The 18,101-nt window shown below is 37.7% G+C and overlaps 2 protein-coding genes across 5 annotated transcripts; both read right to left on the bottom strand.

Moving 5' to 3' along the window:
* Nucleotides 1-7,430: 7,430 nt before the first annotated feature.
* LOC142521986 (uncharacterized) lies at nt 7,431-7,898 on the bottom strand. Its single transcript, XM_075625161.1, has one exon. It carries the CDS (start codon nt 7,896-7,898, stop codon nt 7,431-7,433), a length of 468 nt encoding a protein of 155 aa, XP_075481276.1.
* A 1,727-nt stretch (nt 7,899-9,625) lies between these two features.
* On the bottom strand, nt 9,626-17,757 carry LOC142522179 (uncharacterized). Of its 4 annotated transcripts, none has more exons than XM_075625343.1 (12): nt 17,592-17,757; nt 16,799-17,108; nt 15,174-15,251; nt 14,499-15,061; nt 13,155-13,787; nt 12,821-12,975; nt 11,778-11,986; nt 11,561-11,688; nt 11,138-11,484; nt 10,954-11,057; nt 9,987-10,058; nt 9,626-9,694 (listed from the first exon to the last, which is right to left on the bottom strand). In XM_075625343.1, exons 2-11 carry the CDS (start codon nt 17,088-17,090, stop codon nt 9,988-9,990), a joined length of 2,580 nt encoding a protein of 859 aa, XP_075481458.1. In that variant the 5' UTR covers nt 17,091-17,108; nt 17,592-17,757; the 3' UTR covers nt 9,626-9,694; nt 9,987. The 4 variants fall into 4 exon arrangements, with proteins under 4 accessions (XP_075481458.1, XP_075481459.1, XP_075481457.1 ...); XM_075625344.1 differs by having other exon boundaries at nt 9,649-9,688; XM_075625342.1 differs by lacking the exon at nt 9,626-9,694 and adding an exon at nt 17,208-17,514 and having other exon boundaries at nt 9,759-10,058.
* Between the last annotated feature and the right edge of the window lie 344 nt (nt 17,758-18,101).

The raw sequence follows: 18,101 nt of genomic DNA, 5'->3' as shown, positions 1-18,101 counted from the left end.
GTTTTGTTTTAATTTTTTAATATAATATAACATGGAAAAAACTTGTGTGAGACGGTCTCACAGGTCATATTTTGTGAGAAGGATCTCTTATTTGGGTCATCCGTGAAAAATATTATTTTTTATGCTAAGAGTATCACTTTTTATTGTGAATATCGCTAGGATTTACATGTCTCACAGATAAAGATTCGTTAGAACCGTCTCACAAGAGACCTACTCATATAACAGAAGTCAAAAAATCAAAAATTCTAAATTTAAAAAAATACTTATTTAAATATATTTGCCCAACTGGTAACCACACTTTAAGAATCTAGGTACTTATGCATGGAGGTCCTGGGTTCAAGTGTTGGGGGAGGCGAAAGAATCCACTTTCCAGGAGTGGGATATTCTATGAGAGGCGATGCTCGGCCCATGCTGGACCATCCTAACGACCCATGATCAGTAGTGGTGCATGGGTATGGGCTGAGGCCCATGTTGGTTCAGCCTAATGGCCCATGATCGTTACATATTTCCTAATTGAAAACTCCTAGCACACTCGATTATAGGCTTGCGACCTCACAATTCGCATAATGTTTATCGTCTCTTATATCAAGATAACAAACACAATCTATATGTGTGAGTGATTGTGTGTGTGAGAAATTTTATAGTGTATATATACAAATATATATCAAATGTATCATCACACTTGGATTTGCTATTATTCTAGCTAATTTTTTCATGTAAGTTGTTCATGATTTGAATCACATTCCAAAGCTTGTACTTAATCTTCGATATGCTTGTATTTATGATATCCAAGAATGATATAGGCGTTAGACACAAGAATATGATTGTTTGAAAAAGTTGTGTACGGATTCTGACATTGCAATAGTCAAATTCATGTTTCTGTCCATTTTCTGAAATCGAGCTGTTATCAGATCGAGCTGATCAAACTACATTGATCCGATGATCTGATTTGGTCTGTTATGAGCTTGAATCATTGGCTTAATCAAATATGTTCCAAGTGAACTATTGTTAGGCTAGTACAAGTTGAGTTGTTGGCTTTGCTTTGTTATAGCTCTTGGTTCTTCGGTTTGGGAAAAGTGGTAAGCATGAAATTGTAGCCCTTTCTTTTAACTTTCAACGGGATCAAGAATCACTCAATTCCAAGTTAGTATGAGAAAGATATGCTTGACAGATCAAGTTATTAGCAATCTTGAACTTGTTTTTCATTCTGTACAGAATCAATAACTTCATTGTGGTTTATCAGCTTCTTCGGAACTGATTCATACTTTGACTTATGAAGATAGTTTGTAGATCATTCTCTTGGTTTTGTAATGCATATTGAATCGTTCCATTTGAATAATGGAGATGAGATGTATGGTCAAAATATCTGAACTGCTCCATTTAAGCTGATTGTTGTTTCCGTTTTTATCAGCTCAATCTTTCGACTATATTTCACTTAGATAACTCTCTAAACAACTTAGCTATTGTGAAATATAACTTGTGTAAAATTGAGTTTTGTATTCAATAGTTTTGGTGGCTTGTCATTTGTATCACCGAGCTGTAGGATATCATCGAAACATTACAGCTCGCCATATTTTCAGCTTGGTTGATTTCGAGTTTCAGTTTTCAATTCAAGATAACAAATTCACACTTGAGTAAATATATTGAAAACACGATAAAAAGTTTTGTTATCATCAAAATCATGATTGCTTGTGTTTCTCAACTCAACACATTTTATTCGCATTGTTTTCTGTGGATATTTTTTTAGGCATGAGCGTAATTTACTGGAAACCTTCCGTAGTTCCGTGTGGTGAAGTGATTCTCAAATTTTTTTTAAAAAAATTTGGACGGCCAGATTTTATGGTCATTTGAAGATCAACAACAGAAAAATATGATCGTTATTATTTTTTAATAAATTTTTTAAATGTTATTTAAGTTTTAAAAACATATTTAAAAATTATTAAAAAATTCAAAAATTAATGATAAATTATAAAAATATAGATCAATTATAATAAAAAATCATAATTATAATTATGCATATTTTGGTTTTTAATTATGTGTTTTTTAAAAATACCACATGCTTCAAAAGGATTTTATAGAAGATATTTAGAGTTTAATGGGGATGCATGGTTGAATTTGTCTATTTTTAATTATGTGTAATTCTGTTTTTAAAATTATGTTCTAAAATTAATCGTGTGTAATTGTATTTGTTTAATTATGTGTACTTTTACATTTTGCTTTAGTTATTCATTTTAAAAAAAATACAAAGTTATTTGACGAAATAAAATTTCATATTTCAACATTATTTCTACAACTTCATCTCATCACTACTGCAAGAAAACGAAAAGAAGTTAGCAATTTCATCTCTTCATTTTTATCTCACCCTTGAACATGACATAAGGGAGGAAAAGAGTAAAAGACAAATCAAAATTTGTCAAAATATTTATTTTCAACTAGTAAAAAGGATATATCTAATTTGATATGACTCTCATTTGTAAGAGTAGGTCTTTTGTGAGACGGTCTCACGAATCTGATGATACCAAATTTTCTCTGGGTTCGTCTAGTGAGCTTGAGCTTTATATCAACAATTTTTGAACCGGAATGGGTGGAACACTACCGGTCTATACAGACTAATGGATATTAGAAGACGTCGAAAACTTTTCCGACGCGACCACTTTGATCTTTTAATCGGATAAAGAAATGGGAAGATGCGATCTGTGAAAGTTAATATCTTGATTCCTCGACTATGAAATAGAAATGGGTATTTATAGTGGTTGAGAGAACTTCTTCCCATACCGTGTCGAAGTCTATTTTAGGTAAATTTCCTTAAATTCTTCTCCAATCACTGCAAGTTCGGGTCGGATTTCTTGTCACATCTAATCAAACGGCGAGATTCTAGCATATTTACAGATTATTCACGCTTTTGACATGTGACAAAGTTCTTAGGATAGGAACAGGACACCTGGGCCTGAGATTCATGTCACGAGCACCTGTGCTTGACAGAACCCTGCTCCGGACGCTGGTTGGGCTCGGATACCTGTGGTTCGGCTGAACTCTGTTCAGGGCTCAGCTACCAAGGCTCGGCCACTTCGGTCGAGCACCAGGGCTCGGCCACTAGGGCTCAGGCGTGGCCGAGCCCCACTAGGGCTCGACCGAGCCCTAGAGCCCTAATTCGAGCTTGGCCGAGCACCAGGGCTCGGCCACTAGGGCTCGGCCAAGCCCCACCTTGGAGCTCGGCCGAGCTCTGTCCAAGACTTGATCGAGCACCAGGGCTCGGCCATCAGGGGTTCGGCCGAGCTTGGTGCTCGACCGATGTGTTCAAGAAAAATGGCTGAGCTCGTTTAGAGATGGTACCGAATTCGAACGAGTCGTGCCCGATGGTTACGTTTAAGGTCCTCGGGATGAAATAGGACTCAAGCGCGGTTGAATATTTGGGGCATCAGTAGTAACCCCCCTTGTGGTCTAAAAGAAGTATTGAATTTTAGACCAGTAAATTGTTATGATTGAGCTTTAAGCCCTTGAGTTCAACATTGATTGCGAGAAGATCTAGACCGTTCAAGTTATTTGCAAGATTTTGGTTGGCTAGGATCAGACGATGGTACGGATCCCGAGACCTTTGAACAGGCATGATCCTAGTCGTCTATTCTTGATTTAATCGGACGGCTTTCCTTCGTCTGACCTTATTATAAATATGGCCTTCCCTTCATTCTAAAATCTCACCATTCTCTCAATTTCTCTCCCAAGTTACAAAGTGTCTCCCGCCCTTTCGACGTTCTCGATTCGGCCAACTGTCTTGAGTTCGGTAACCTCTCGCTCCCAACTCTGTTCTTCTTGACCACTTTGGTAAGTTTTTCTTCCTGTGTTAATTGCAATACTTTGGTTAAGGCATGGATGAAGCTATAGGCACTTCTTCCCCCTCCCCTTCGAGGACTTCGGTGGAGCTTCCCTGGTACGAAATTAAGGCTTCGGTCCTAGGGTACGATGATGTCTCTAGGATTAGAGAGTTATCGGGATTATCTTTGGATATTGATATTCATATCCCTGAGATTACAGATAGGGCTCATCTCCCCCCGACGGATATTGCATATTTTACTTGGACCAACTGGAGATGGGTCTTCGGTTTCCTATCCCCAGTGCCTTTGTGATCACTATCTTATATGCCCTAGTCAATTAGCTCTCAATTTCTTTAGCACGCTTCTGGCTTTAGGAATATTGCTTAGGTATTTCGATACACCCCTCTCCGTAGCCCTCTTAGATCGCTTTGTGAAAATCAAAAGAAAAAAAATTGGTCGGTTTTACCTATCACCCCGGCCCGGGTGTTATTTTTTGGGCGGGAACCCTTCATCTCACAAAGGTTGGATGAACAGATATTTTTATGTGGAGTCCGAGCCTCTTCCTTGGCACTGCGATATGGCTTGGGCCGAGCATTTAACCCTTAGAGATCCCCCCGCACCTAGGCGTGCCATCGACCTGACCCGCTTCCTCGCTAGTATCTCGGAAAGATGTTTTGACGTCAAGAGCCTGGTCCAGGATGATCTTCTTTGTGAATTTAGGTTCTGCAAAAAAGGAGTCGAAGTGGAGGGGGACATATGTATATTTTCCTCAGCCTTTCTACTTTTCCATCGAAAACCCATATTATGCTGACTCCATGTTTCTTCTGCTTCTTATGTCTCCCCTTCCCCAACATCTTCATTTTCTTCTTTTTTTTTTTATTTTTACAGACGAAAGGATCATGAAGTCGGAAATGCTCCAAAACATAAAGAGGAGGAAAGCTGAGATAGGAGCCTCTTCAAAATCCTCCACTGCTGAGGCCAAAGGGAAACAAAAGAAAGTGCCCGTGGAGTCTGATGGGCAACCAATGAAGAAGACTCTCAAGACCACTGCCTCGTTCCCGATCCCCCAAGGCTCTGGGAAGAGGATACACAGTCCTTCCCCCGTTCGTGACCACCATGATTCCGAAGAGGTTGAGCTGGAGGCACCCCTCGACCATGGGACCTCCTTCATAGCCCATCTTTCCGGACCGGACGCCCTAAATTTTGTTCGGCACCTGGTCTCCTCTAAAGATCTTGTCGTGGTGAAGGCTGCCACCGACCTTCAAGCCATAGAGGCTATGTCTCTTAACTTTATGCAAGTAATTAGTTTTGTTTCTTTCGCATCACTAGTTTTTTTTTTTTATGTGTGCCTTCGTTTCGCAGGCTCTGGTTTGGGGAGGCGAAGTCACTGGTCGGATATGTGGAGCTCATGAGATGGCTAGTTCCTCCCAAAAATCAATGAATGACGTCCTCGGTCGACATGGGGAACTCATGAAGCGGATGGAGGATCTCCACACGAAAAGTGAGGCAGAGAAAGTGGCTTTCCTATCCGAACTCGAAGCTGCCCGAGCTCATGCACAAGTCTTGGAGGACAAAGCCGCTTGGGCTGAGCAGAAGGCACTTCAATTCGAGGAACAACTGCGGAAAAAAGACCATGAGACCGAGGTCATGTGGCTTCAGAAGAAGGAAGAGTTCATCCACTCTGTGGAATTTGATTCGCTGTGCTCGGACAAAGCCACTTCTTACTTTGAGCATGGGTTTAATGGAGGTATTGCTCAAATATGGGCCCCCGGGTATTCCGAAGCCGAACAGCCTTTTTCCTTCCTCGATGTGTTTAAAGCCTTGGAAGACATGCCTGAGGAGGAAGGGATGGGCAACAGAGAATGAAGGCCCAGACATCCGGGAGGAAGTGAGGGGGCCCGCCGAACAACGCCTTTTATTTCTCAAGCTCTACTTGCTCAATACATTTGTATTCCTCGTGTTCTATGTCTTTTTCGTCAGGTTTCCCAATGTTTGAAATTATGTCTTTAATTTTAAGTGACTAAGTAAATGTTTCGGTTTCCTTTATATCTCATTGTCGAATGTGGTATCGAATTTTTCTCTTGTTTTCGAGCTCGAAGCCGGGTTTTAATCATGCAGAGCGCGAGGTCGGACTTTCATTTTATTGCTGAGCGTGAGGCTGGGCTTTTAATCGTGCCGAACGCTAGGTCGGACTTTCTTTTTATTGCCGAGCGCGAGGTCGGACTTTCTTTTTATTGCCGAGCGCGAGGTCGGACTTTCTTTTTATTTCCGAGTGTGAGGTCGGGCTTTTAATCGTGCCGGACGCGAGGTCGGACTTTCTTTTTATTGCAGAGCGCGAGGTCGGACTTTTAATCGTGCCGAACACGAGGTCGGACTTTCTTTTTATTGCCGAGCGCGAGGTCGGACTTTTAATCGTGCTGAACGCGAGGTCGGACTTTTATAGGTTTATTTCGATTAAGAAAGATGATATATCAACGCCCAATCTTATTCATGGTTTTCAAAATAAAGACATAATTTCGTAAAATAAAAGACAAAACTAACATGATGGGTTGAGACTATGACTAAGCATAATATTTATTCGAGTGTTAGACGTTCCACGGGCGCTTGGTTTTCTTTCCCTCAACATCTTCTAAATAGTAAGCTGCAATTCCTGCTTTCCCAATAACTTTGTAGGGTCCCTCATATTTCGGGTCTAATTTCCCTCTCTCTCCCTGAAACTGGATTCTCTTCATGACCAGATCCCTTGTTTCGAACGACCGGGGCCGCACCCTTTTGTTATATGCTCGAGCCATCCTCTTCTGGTAAGCAGCCATCCGAACAGCTGCTCGATTTCTCTTTTCTTCTACTAGGTTCAAATCCATGGCCCTCCATTCATCATTATTTGGTCCATATCCTATCACCCGAGCACTTTCTTGTCTGATTCCTGCTGGCAGGACAGCTTCAGTACCATACACTAAGTTATATGGTGTTTCTCCAGTTCCGATCCGAGCCGTTGTTCGGTAAGCCCACAATACACTAGGTAATTCCTCTACACATTTCCCTTTAGCAGAGTCCAGACGTGTTTTAAGAGCGTGCACAATGGATCTGTTAGTGACTTCGACCTGTCCATTGCTTTGGGGATAAGCCAATGATGTAAATATCTGCTCTATCTTCATCTCCTTACACCATTCTCGAATTTTAGATCCACAAAACTGTCTCCCATTGTCAGATATAAGCCTCCTTGGTATCCCAAAACGACACATCGGGTTCTTCCATAAAAATTAAGATCTCTCCTTCAGTGATTTTAGCCAACGGTTCGGCTTCCGCCCATTTAGAAAAATAATCTACTGCTACTAATAAGAATTTTCTTTGACATGTGCTTATGGGAAATGGTCCCACAATGTCTATGTCCCATTGATCGAAAGGGCAAGGGGAGACAACTGACCTCATAAGTTCGGCTGGTTGCCATTGTAAATTAGTATGCTTTTGACAATTATAACAGGACCTCACCATCATTAGCGAGTCTTTCTTCATGGTTGGCCAGAAGAAGCCTGCCATCAAAGCCTTTCGAGCCAAAGCTATACTCCCTAGGTGATTACCACAATATCCTTCGTGGATTTCTCGAAGCACATAATCAGCTTATTCTGGACCCAAACACTTCAAGAGAGGTCTAGAAAAAGACCTCTTATATAGTATTCCATCCAGGAGCGAGAAGCGGAGTGCTCTCCTCTTGACTTCTCGAGCTCTTTTTGGTTCAGCCGAGACTTTCCCATGACATAAGTATTGCTGAATCTCGTATCTCCAATCTTCTTCCAACATATCTACTTTCTCAGTTTGAAGATGATCAATTTGCGAGACAAGCTCTTGTCCGACTAGCTCTGGTTCCGTGGGATGATCAAGAGAACTGGTCATCTTGGCCAACCTATCTGCCGCTTCGTTCTCAGTTCGAGATATTTGTTTCATGATTAACTCTGAGAAGTCCTCCTTAGCTTTTTCAATAGCTTGGGCGTATCTGACTATTTTCTCATTTTTCACTTCGAACTTACCCTTACTTTGCTGTATTACCAATTGAGAATCAGAATAGAGGACGGCCCGAGTAACACCCATGCTTCGGGCAGCCCTTAGCCCGACCAAAAGTGCTTCGTATTCGGCCTCGTTATTGGAGGCTTGAAAAATAATATTTTGCCCATTTATAAATCATGGGTCTCATGGGTCGTATTTTGTGAGACGGATGGTCCAAATAAAAAATAATATTTTCATGGATGGTCCAAATAAGAGATCCGTCTCACAAAATACGACCCATGAGACTGTCTCACACAAGTTTTTGCCCATTTATAAATCTTACAATTTTTTTTGTATCCCGTCTTGTGATTTATAATATGGGATTTTTTTAAAATAATAATAATAATAATAATAATAATAATAATAATAATTTGAGGTGTTTTATAAATTATAAAGCCCATTTAAATTTATATTTATATTTAATTTTATGATTCTAACCTAGTAACCTTTTGACACCAGCATACTTGAATATTATAAGAGTTGAGATTGTACGTAACACAATTATATTCTCTCAACAAACATGGAGATTCTCTTCATAATGATTTTTTAATTATGCTAATTAATCATTATGATTACAATGACAGTTAATAGCATTTGAAATATCAAAGTTTGACCGTTCCATTTAAATCAGTTGCTACCAATATCAATATCTATAACTTTTAATGAAACGTCAGAAGTTCGATCTTACAACAAACAAGCAGATCGAAGCAGAACCATAACTCTCTTAAAATTTTTTTGAAATAATACTGAAATTTGGTTGTAAATATCATCCACTCACCCTGCCTAACTTACAGCACTTCAAAGTTCAAACACGTATTTCGAGTAAATTAATGTATTATACAACCGTTGAATTCAAATTCCCGATCATGCAATCAAAGTTTATTTCCCGTGGACTAATTGCATTCATTCTATTTAAAAAATGTCATCCTTCCAGTTGTTCATTTACCTAACTAAATAAGGTTAGAAAGATGATGAAGCAAGCTAGGCATGAACTTTTAGCCTGATTTTAAACCAAACTTAAAATATCAATTGATATACTTCACATTCAACCACACAACTGCAGAGTTTGCTCATAATCTGACTTCCAAAATTATAAAATTCAAAGATGTCGCGATTATATGGTTTACTCCCGTTTTAAAGAAATCGATGCTAAATAGATTGAATGGGACATTAGGGATTCTTGTTGGAGTTGAGGTGATGGCTTGTTCGATCTTTGAGTTGAACGATTGAGCGATAAGCTTTTCCTTCTGCGTCGCAGCTTGATGTAGCCTTCGGATAGGTAAAAATTCAAGGTGCTATCAAACTTGATCCAGCTCAAGTATCACCCCCACTGGAGCAGCCATTGATTTCAAATATATATATATATATATATATATATCCATCAACCGTGCGCACTTTTGTGGGTAACCTATCAATGAGGTGACACTCACCTATTGGATACACAATTTTGATATAATTCATCTCATCCAATAGGTAAATGTCATCTTATTGGTGAACACAAAGATGAACACGATTAATTAACACAAAAGAATGAATTTCTTAAAGTACCTACTGAACTTGACTCGAGTTTGGACCCTGCATCGAAAATATCCTTTGAACTTTCATAATTTTTTAACGTATAATTCACGAAAAACTAAATGTAAAACAATTATGAGTTTGAATGCATTTAGTAAAAAATGTGCATCATCAGAGTGACAAAATCAACATAAAGGAGGAAAGAATCATAGATATGCAGGTCATTAGAAGGAAATACCGCCTGCCGTAAGCTTAAAACCTACAAGGGACACCTCGGTCATTGTCCTAATAAATCCTCGATAAGATCATTGTCCGTTGATCTGAGACTAGGAACAACATTTTTTTTCAGCCAATACCTCGAAAGACCGGGAAATGGTAAAAAGACGAGGCTATCACACAAGATTTTGTATTCTTTTTTTTTTTCCAAGTAGAACACACATAAAACCAACTGTGACTAATTTAGTCTTGAATTTGGCCTTTGACGAGATATATAACTCATACACAACATTATATCTCAGATCAAATGAAAGAGCCAAATCAGGAACGCCAAACATGTGTAAATTTGCGTTATGTTTCCAAGATGATATCTAAAATAATCTAAACTTAAAACTAAACGACCTCAGATCACACCAGTGGAGATGCTGGAAGTTGCATAAATCTTGAGTGAATGCTCGGGTACATAAGCAAGACCTGTCATACCATATACCAAATAAATTCCCAATCATTAGTTCAAGGATTTGTTTTCTGAATCATGCATACAAAGATAAGCTGAAGAACTGCGAAGAATGTAAAATGCTTGAACGGTAAGTCGAACATCGTGGGAATTGTCATTAGATAAAGGGACCGGAAAGGCAATAGTGAGCATCTGTTGATCTTATTCATTTATGGGAAAAAGTCAAATAATTAATGCAGATATAAGTGATTGTCCATCAATAACAACTTTGAAACATATTCAAGAAGGATGGAATGGGGCGAGCACAGGCAAACACCTCCATCTTCATACGGAAAACAATACCAAACTTCGCGTGCTCTCTCCGAATTCATTAATCTTCTGATATATTGTATTATAGCTAAAAATATTCATCCTTGTCAAAATGCATAGCTCCAACTCTCTGGTAACTTCCATATTTCTAGGTAAGAATATTCAGACTTCTACGACACTGATCAAAGTGTTGAGATAGAATTTGCATGGCACACACAGAAGAAAATAGTTCAAATTTGAATCTGAATAATCAAATAAGTATTGACTTCATTGTAAAGATCAACCAAATCATAGACCATCACCAGTTCACGTATTGGCTCGGAAACTCATATTATCATTGTTACCAGTTTCAAACAAAATAATGGAGTGGTAAGAAGATACCAGGTTTCGCTGAAATTTATAACTCAGTAGAATTAAACGAAGACATTGAGACATAGATATAACATAAAACCTAAAAACAAGTGCCCCCTAAATTTACCGACTACTTCATGAAATGGTATTGTACTAAAGTTGTACAACAGCGTCATTGAAAAATTGGAAGGCCCAAGGCCCCCAATGAATTAGAGACGGGAATAGATCTGATTAAGAACCATTAGTGCTTACCTTTCTCTTTGACATCAATTTGCAGAGAATCAAGAGTAATTATGCCATCTGTCAAAGGGAGAACTTCAAGCTTGATGGTAGCCATAGAGTGAGAAGGGACAGATCTGGTGCAAAGAGAAATATATCTTAAATGTGATTAAGACGAAATTGAGTCCAAGAGAAGAACTGGACGAGAGATGATTACCCGAGTGGTACTCTACTCTGTAACCATAAATGTGTACAACCTAGATCATTATTAGGAACCACGTCAGATAAAGAACTGAGTTCCCCATTCAACGGAACTGATTGTGGACCATCTTCCACTTTCTGTACTTGATTCGTAGACACTGAGCTCAGGTGCCGCACAGTATTACCTCTCCTATCAGTATTCACTCTCTCTGACAACTCAACGGAAGAAGCAAAAGGGCTCAGTGGTGAGGACGGCGAATTACTCAAAGACACCACAGAAGGAGGAGTAGTAAATGATGCGGGGGCAAGAACTGTCAATGTCAGATCGTCTGATGTCAAATTTGATGCTTGAAGAGTTAAGACCTGAAAATATGAACAGCGTATGATGAAGCTTAAAACTTCAGATGGGAGAAATGGGTTGCTAGTAGTCGTGTATAACCTGAACTGGAAGTTGGGTCCCATCTGACCCAAGTGTTTGCTTTGACATTTCAGATGCAACGGAGATCATAAGATCTCTCGAAATCCGAGGCCGCCAGCTGGTTGTCTGCTTGAAGAACAACTTCGATTCTACAAATATGGAGATGGAGTATAAGTACGGTTGTTGTAAGGTTCTCTTCAGAGTCATTCTCGGAAAACAAATAATTTTGAACTTATACCAGCATAGTTGCACCGACATGATACAAGAATAGCATATTGATCAGCTGATGATGCACTATCTTTTCCTTCAGCAATGGAGTAGTTTTGCCTACTTGATGCGGCACTTCCAGTTGGCAAGCGCGATGGTTGTAGATTACTGCCACTATTACCCTTACCTTTCCACAAAGAAGTTGCTGGTTTGAGAATAAAAGAATGTTCTTCACCTCTCCTGACACAATTTCATACAACGTGAAATCTGTTAAAACTTTTGGGTCAAGCACCAAGTAAAAACAAAAGCTAAGTGGTCATCTGCCAGTTATCACCACAAAACACTATTTATGGATGAGGAACCTGCAAGTTAAATAATCATAAAAGCTCATAAGAGAACAAATGAAAAGCTTCTATTGCGAAGGCAAACAATTCTATCCCTTTTTTAAGAATTATTTTCAAAGAAAGATCCTTATACACTTAAGTCTTGAGGTGTCGGCCGTATTTTTAGAGCTAGGTAGATAAGTTATCACATCCGCAGCACCAAAATTTATAGATTCCAATCCCAGAAAGCACATCTATCATGAAGTTTCTATGTGTTTACACGAGAAACAATTATGCCTCATCAGAAATCATGGATAAAGTCATCATAATGTATATTACCAATCCCAGAAAGCACATCTATCATGAAAGAGTATCCTTAAGATATGTGATGATAGAACAAATTTCTGCTCATCCAAAAGAAGGAAAGGTGAAAAAAATGAAGTAATTATCTTGAACAGGTAAAAGCCAGTTTCTCGTGCAAGTTGAATTTTCACATGAATTTGATAGAGAAAAGAAAGTGAAAGGAAGTAATCATCTCGACAGGTAAATAGGTTCTCATGCAAGATGAATTTTCACAAGAGTTTGATATAAAAAAGAAAGTGAAAGGAAAAACACCCTCAACGAGCTTCACAATCCTGGGCTTGTGATTTTAACCGATACAGAGACATGCAGCAAACATGTCAATAGAGGAAGTTTCTGATTTTCCAAGTTGCAACTTGCCAGTTAATATATTTTCTGAGCGGACACAAACCTCAGTGCTAAATTTGGCAAGTGGTAGTCATTTCCAGCTTCTATGCATGTAATCGGTAAATTTAATGGTGGTCCATCAGTTGATGTCTCATCAAATATTATTGTTATGGCATCTATAAACACCACGATATCTGAAGCATATTCTGGGGAAACATTCTGTGTGGAAAAAAAAACATTCTGTATCAATTAGTGTATCAACACTCAACAGACTAAATAAAGCCAATCAGAAATGTGTGTATCCTACTGGAAAGGCTTTCATAAAGACCAATCTTCAATCAAGCTAAGAAAAAAATTATAGTGGGCAGGACTGAGGAATAGAAATAGTAAAAACACACCTTTATATGAACGCAAAGAAGATCATCCGTATTGCAATCAACAGATACAGAATTGATTTCTACTGGTTGAATTATTTCTATCTTTTTCCTCCACCTTCTCCCAGGTGTAAAAGTTCCTTCTAAACCACACCTAACAGAAAATCTTTCTGGCTCCAACGGCACGCCACGAAAAGATAGAAGTCCTTCATTTCCGCTTCTTCCACTTTCTAAAAACTTATGAAAGGAAAATTGATTCCAATCTTCTGGTTCAAAACTTGGTTTTGAATTAGGAGTTGTGACAGATGGAGGCGGTGTTGAATTTTGAGGAAGTGAGGACATAGAATAACTTCTAAAATTACCAAAAGAGAATAGTTGAGAACCAGAAGACCCAGATAGTGTAGGTTTTGTGGACGTGTTCCGAATACTTGAACCAGAGCTAAACACAGGAGGAGATACCGCTCGAGCTGGTGGAAGACTAGAATTATTCACAGGAAGCAACCATTTTAAAAGATCTCCAGAAGTTTCCAGCTTCTCAGAAGCTGGAGCATGCTGGTTCTCCATAACTGAATTTCTTTCTTGATACATTTCAAATTGAAGAATCTCCAGGATGGGATCTCTCACAAAGTCAACACCAACGTTTACCTGTAATAGCACCTGCATCCTTCCAAACAAGAAAGCGAAATTCAAATAAGTAGTGATACCCACAAATCAACGTAACCACTAACCAGTTGTGTAGAAAGAAAAAAAACTGCAATTAAATAAAAGAAGAACCAAGAGGGACACCATTAGCTCAACTTTTCAAATAAAACAGTAACTAAAACCAAAACTGCCCATAATTAGCTGAACTCCATAATCTTACAAGCATAAAAATTAAAGTAAAGAAGAGGCAAAAGAACATATGCAAAACCTCTTGGTGTTTTTGTGTACATGTGAATAACATGATTTACATGTTTACACTTTATGTTTCAACTCATCTATTTAAACAAATACTGCATGATAAAAGTCATAAGATTCATAATTGGAAGATTCTACATTTAAAGCAAGGCTTCAATGAGTACCCACATAGCCCACGCAATAGTGATTGCCATAACAAATGAGTAAACCATCACAAAGACGTTTTAGCTCAGACTTGAACTGCATGGTTGATGCTCCATACATCATTGATACAAGAATTCCTAAAATAAGGAAATATAACATGGTAAAAACTTTAGTCCTTCCAGCTTTAGGATCTTAGTAGTTGATTACATAGTAATGAGAATCTGTGTATGAACTATAAATTAAGGTATATAATCATATGCAGCAAGTAAACCTTCTGATATAAGAAATAAGACCTGTGAAATTCTTTAAGGTTTCTGTGAAACATACCACTATGTCTCCATTTGGAAGGGAACAGCACTTGGCAGCATCTCTTACTAATCCCCCTGATGTACGACCATCAAATTTTCCTCGGTCAATTGCCGCATTGATTGAATTCTTCTTTTTCATAATCTTTTCCGTTTCTAAAGAATCCCCACTCAATTTGTTTTCAAATGTTTCAGAAGTTGCGAGTTTGGATTCTTGCACTCTTCTTTTAGTCCAAAGTGGTTCATGTGACTCCGCAATTCGAGCGAAAAAATGCGAACTTTTGAATTTCTGTAACAATTGTTTTGTCTGCCGTCTGTAATCTTCCATTCTGAGGAGAGATTCACCAGTCGGAACATCTTTTTGAGACTCAACCCCTTCAATCCCATTTTGATCATGTATTCCACCAGCACTCAAGTCCACTCTCTGAGAAATTGGATCTTTTGGACCTTCAATATCTCCGTTTTGTTTATTATTGCCTTTTGCGGTCCAATTTTTATTCATAACAGCGGCAACTTTAAATGGGGTAATAATTTCAGTATCTTGCTTACATGCAGACAGGCATATAAGTGTATGGATTTGTTCACCTAAGGGCAAAAGCAAGCATATAATAAAGAAAAATCCATGGACTAAAAACATTAATTTGAAAGTATAAACTGTGTGCTAGTCAGAAGAACAAAAAGAACAAAATAATGTTACCAGGAAAAACAAATTTGCGATCCAAGGAGCGAAGAGAAAGTATATCTGGTGCTTCCATCCATTTCTCAGGGACCTCTTCTGAGAAAAGCAAATCATGATTTAAAATTAGTTCGTGCAGCATTGCAACTTGTGGAAAATATAAAATAGATAGAAAACAAAATTATTCCCTTGAAATTACTCAAGGAAATAAGACATAACATGGTAAGCACATCCCACGGAAGATAAATCAGATCCTTTTACCAGATATTCAAAGATATGTGCTGTTGGTCAAACAAAAATTCTAATAATTAAACACCACAGAACCAACAAAGACAAATTTCTTATCCCCATAAAAATGATTAATATACAAAAGCAACAAAGTCAGTGAAAGTACTTGCGAATGAAACAACTTCTCTTGGTATTACACAAAAAGACAAATTTAAGCAGATAGCTTGAAACAAAAATGCTGTCAAACAGACATAAGCTTATCAAAATATAAAAGCCTCCGCCTTAATATTGGGGAAAGAAACCGTAAATTCTTTTTTCACTTGATCAAGACAGAAATACCTCTAAATTTTGCTGTTTTATCAAGTCATAAATAGAGGATATTCGGCGGGTTAAGACTGTATAACATCGAGATTTTTTTGGTTCCCTTTGTCACACAATTATTACTGGCTATGAAGTTTCCTATTTGTTTACTCGCGACATTAAAAAACTTTGATTTAAAGGTGAAAAGCTGCTACAAAGGCCACACTTTCCAGAGTGCATACTGAGTAAGAAATGAATGAATTAGAAAGAGATAACCTAGCATTTCTTTCGAGCCATATTTCATGAAGCATTCATGACTTCCATACAAGTCAACTATACAGAACTCTAAGCATCATCAGTTTCGTTTCATCTGACGCTAACATTTGAATTTTTCCACCGGAGCTTTAAGTAACAATGGGCTTGGACACGCAGCTCAATATTAGCATGACACAACTTATGAGTAAACACTTATAGTCATGCTGTCAGTTTAGCTGCTCTCTAAAGGAAATAAAAATGCAGATACCACAACAATATTTAGGTTTTTATTAAGGATGAACATCTAATTTTCACATCGAGAACATAAAAATTAACAAGGTGAATGAACAATAGCAAGAAAAATCTAGATTCTATTAGCAATTGTTCGTCTTAATTCGTATGAATGGCAAACATAGACAAGCATCTCTCTTGATCAGAGTCCAAGGTTTAAATTACTCAATGCAACTTTTCAAAGGGTGTCATTCTACCAGTCTTACAGTTAATTTCTATCTGTGCTTCCAGTGGCACACCATTAACTTAGTTCCTGCTAAAGTACCAGATTTTCGGAAAGCCAGCAATGTGAAGATAACAAACTGGCCAGAGTAATGAAGACAAGACAGCAAAAACATTGAATGAAAGAAAACAAACCAACTAGTTAATAAGATGGGTAGTTAAAGACACTATACCTTCAATCTGCAAATCTTTATTTTTCATTTGATATTTTCTTTTTTTTAAAAAAAAAAGAAAGAAATACAGTAAAATAAAAGATTTGTCGATGATAAGGAACAAGATGAGAAAAACTGCATCAATGATAAGGCATGATCAAATGGAGTAAGCATTTAAGAAAGAGCAAGGAGTCTTACTACATGGTATAATTATCAAACCATCATCTTCTCCAACATCTATATGGCTATTAACTTGAGAATTACTCTCTCCACTATAACTCGTGGCGCTGCCATTCTCACCCTCATACTCATGATTTTCTGCATGGCGAGTTCCGGAAGGTGTACTCTCTGGAAATGAATCATCAGAAAAAAGACCCTCTAACGTACTAGTGGGTCTTGGCTCATAATTTACCTCTAGCTGAGTCTCTTGAACAGATGGCGGCTCCTGAATTGCCGTCTGACTATGAGACCTCATCATTAGGAAATTCATTTTCCACCAAAATTCTACCTGCAACACCAAACAACATTGCAACTATTGAATTAAAACATTTCACACTTCAAATACATCTGAACTTCATTTAAAAACCGATGACATAACACAACATACGTTTTAACTTAAAACTCTTTTGGCACCACCACCCACATACTTATATTTTCAGAACAACAATTTTGAATTGGTTAGCTGTGTAAAGAACTCCAACAACGACACTGTGCCTGATACATATTCATTTCCATGCATATTTCATACAGGAGCAAATCCTCGAAACATTTATTCTCAATCATCAAACATAAATTACGAAGTTTTTCTCAAAGTTGCAAATACGTCGAATCTGACAAACCAAACTAGGGCTTCAACTTCAAGAATTCAGATTCATCAAAATCCCACACACTCTTCTGCAAATTCATGAACAATTCTACACAGAACACGATGAATCAGATGCAAATGACAATATGAACAAAAAAACCATTAAAAAAACATCGCAAACTTCACCTGATCGAATCTGAGATAGATGACGGATCGCCAAAAACAGTAGCAAACGCAGAGATCAACTACGATGGAGTTGCGATGCAATTTCGAGACTGATAAGGGTTGGATCTGTCCCCAGCTCAGGTGTATCGGTGTTTAATGTTTACCGCTGTTTCTACTCAAAAATTGAATATAATTTCACAAAATAAATTTTAAATAATATACAAAAGCTTAAAGATTATATGTAGACAAAGACACGATTATATGTGAATCGTTATAAAAATTGTTAAAAAAAAAGAATTAAAATTTACCAAGAAAAAAAATGGAACAAAAATTTATTATAAGTATTTTGTAACTTTAAAAAAAAAACTCGTATACGCTTAGAGCATGGTTTGATTTCGAATAATAAATTTGAAACGATGGAACTCTCCACAAAATATGAATTTGGAATTCATAAATTTAAAATTAAATAAAAAATTGACTGAATTTGTTTGCCATTTCAAATCCACAAGATTTTTGAAATGCTAAAGATAT

This window comes from Primulina tabacum, chromosome 13 (genome assembly GCF_025594145.1).
Source record: "Primulina tabacum isolate GXHZ01 chromosome 13, ASM2559414v2, whole genome shotgun sequence".
Taxonomy (NCBI): Eukaryota; Viridiplantae; Streptophyta; class Magnoliopsida; order Lamiales; family Gesneriaceae; genus Primulina; species Primulina tabacum.
The sequence above is the reverse complement of the archived record's forward strand: the minus strand, read 5'-3'. Positions and strand labels throughout refer to the sequence as shown.

Coding starts and splice junctions, on each gene's coding strand:
- LOC142521986 (XM_075625161.1), bottom strand. CDS start 7,898: ATGGGTGTTACTCGGGCCGTCCTCTATTCTGATTCTCAATTGGTAATA.
- LOC142522179 (XM_075625343.1), bottom strand. CDS start 17,090: ATGAATTTCCTAATGATGAGGTCTCATAGTCAGACGGCAATTCAGGAG. Junction 15,062..15,173: donor TCGCAAATTTGTTTTTCCTG/GTAACATTATTT, acceptor TTTTGCCCTTAG/GTGAACAAATCCATACACTT. Junction 12,976..13,154: donor TTCTTTGCGTTCATATAAAG/GTGTGTTTTTAC, acceptor TTTTCCACACAG/AATGTTTCCCCAGAATATGC.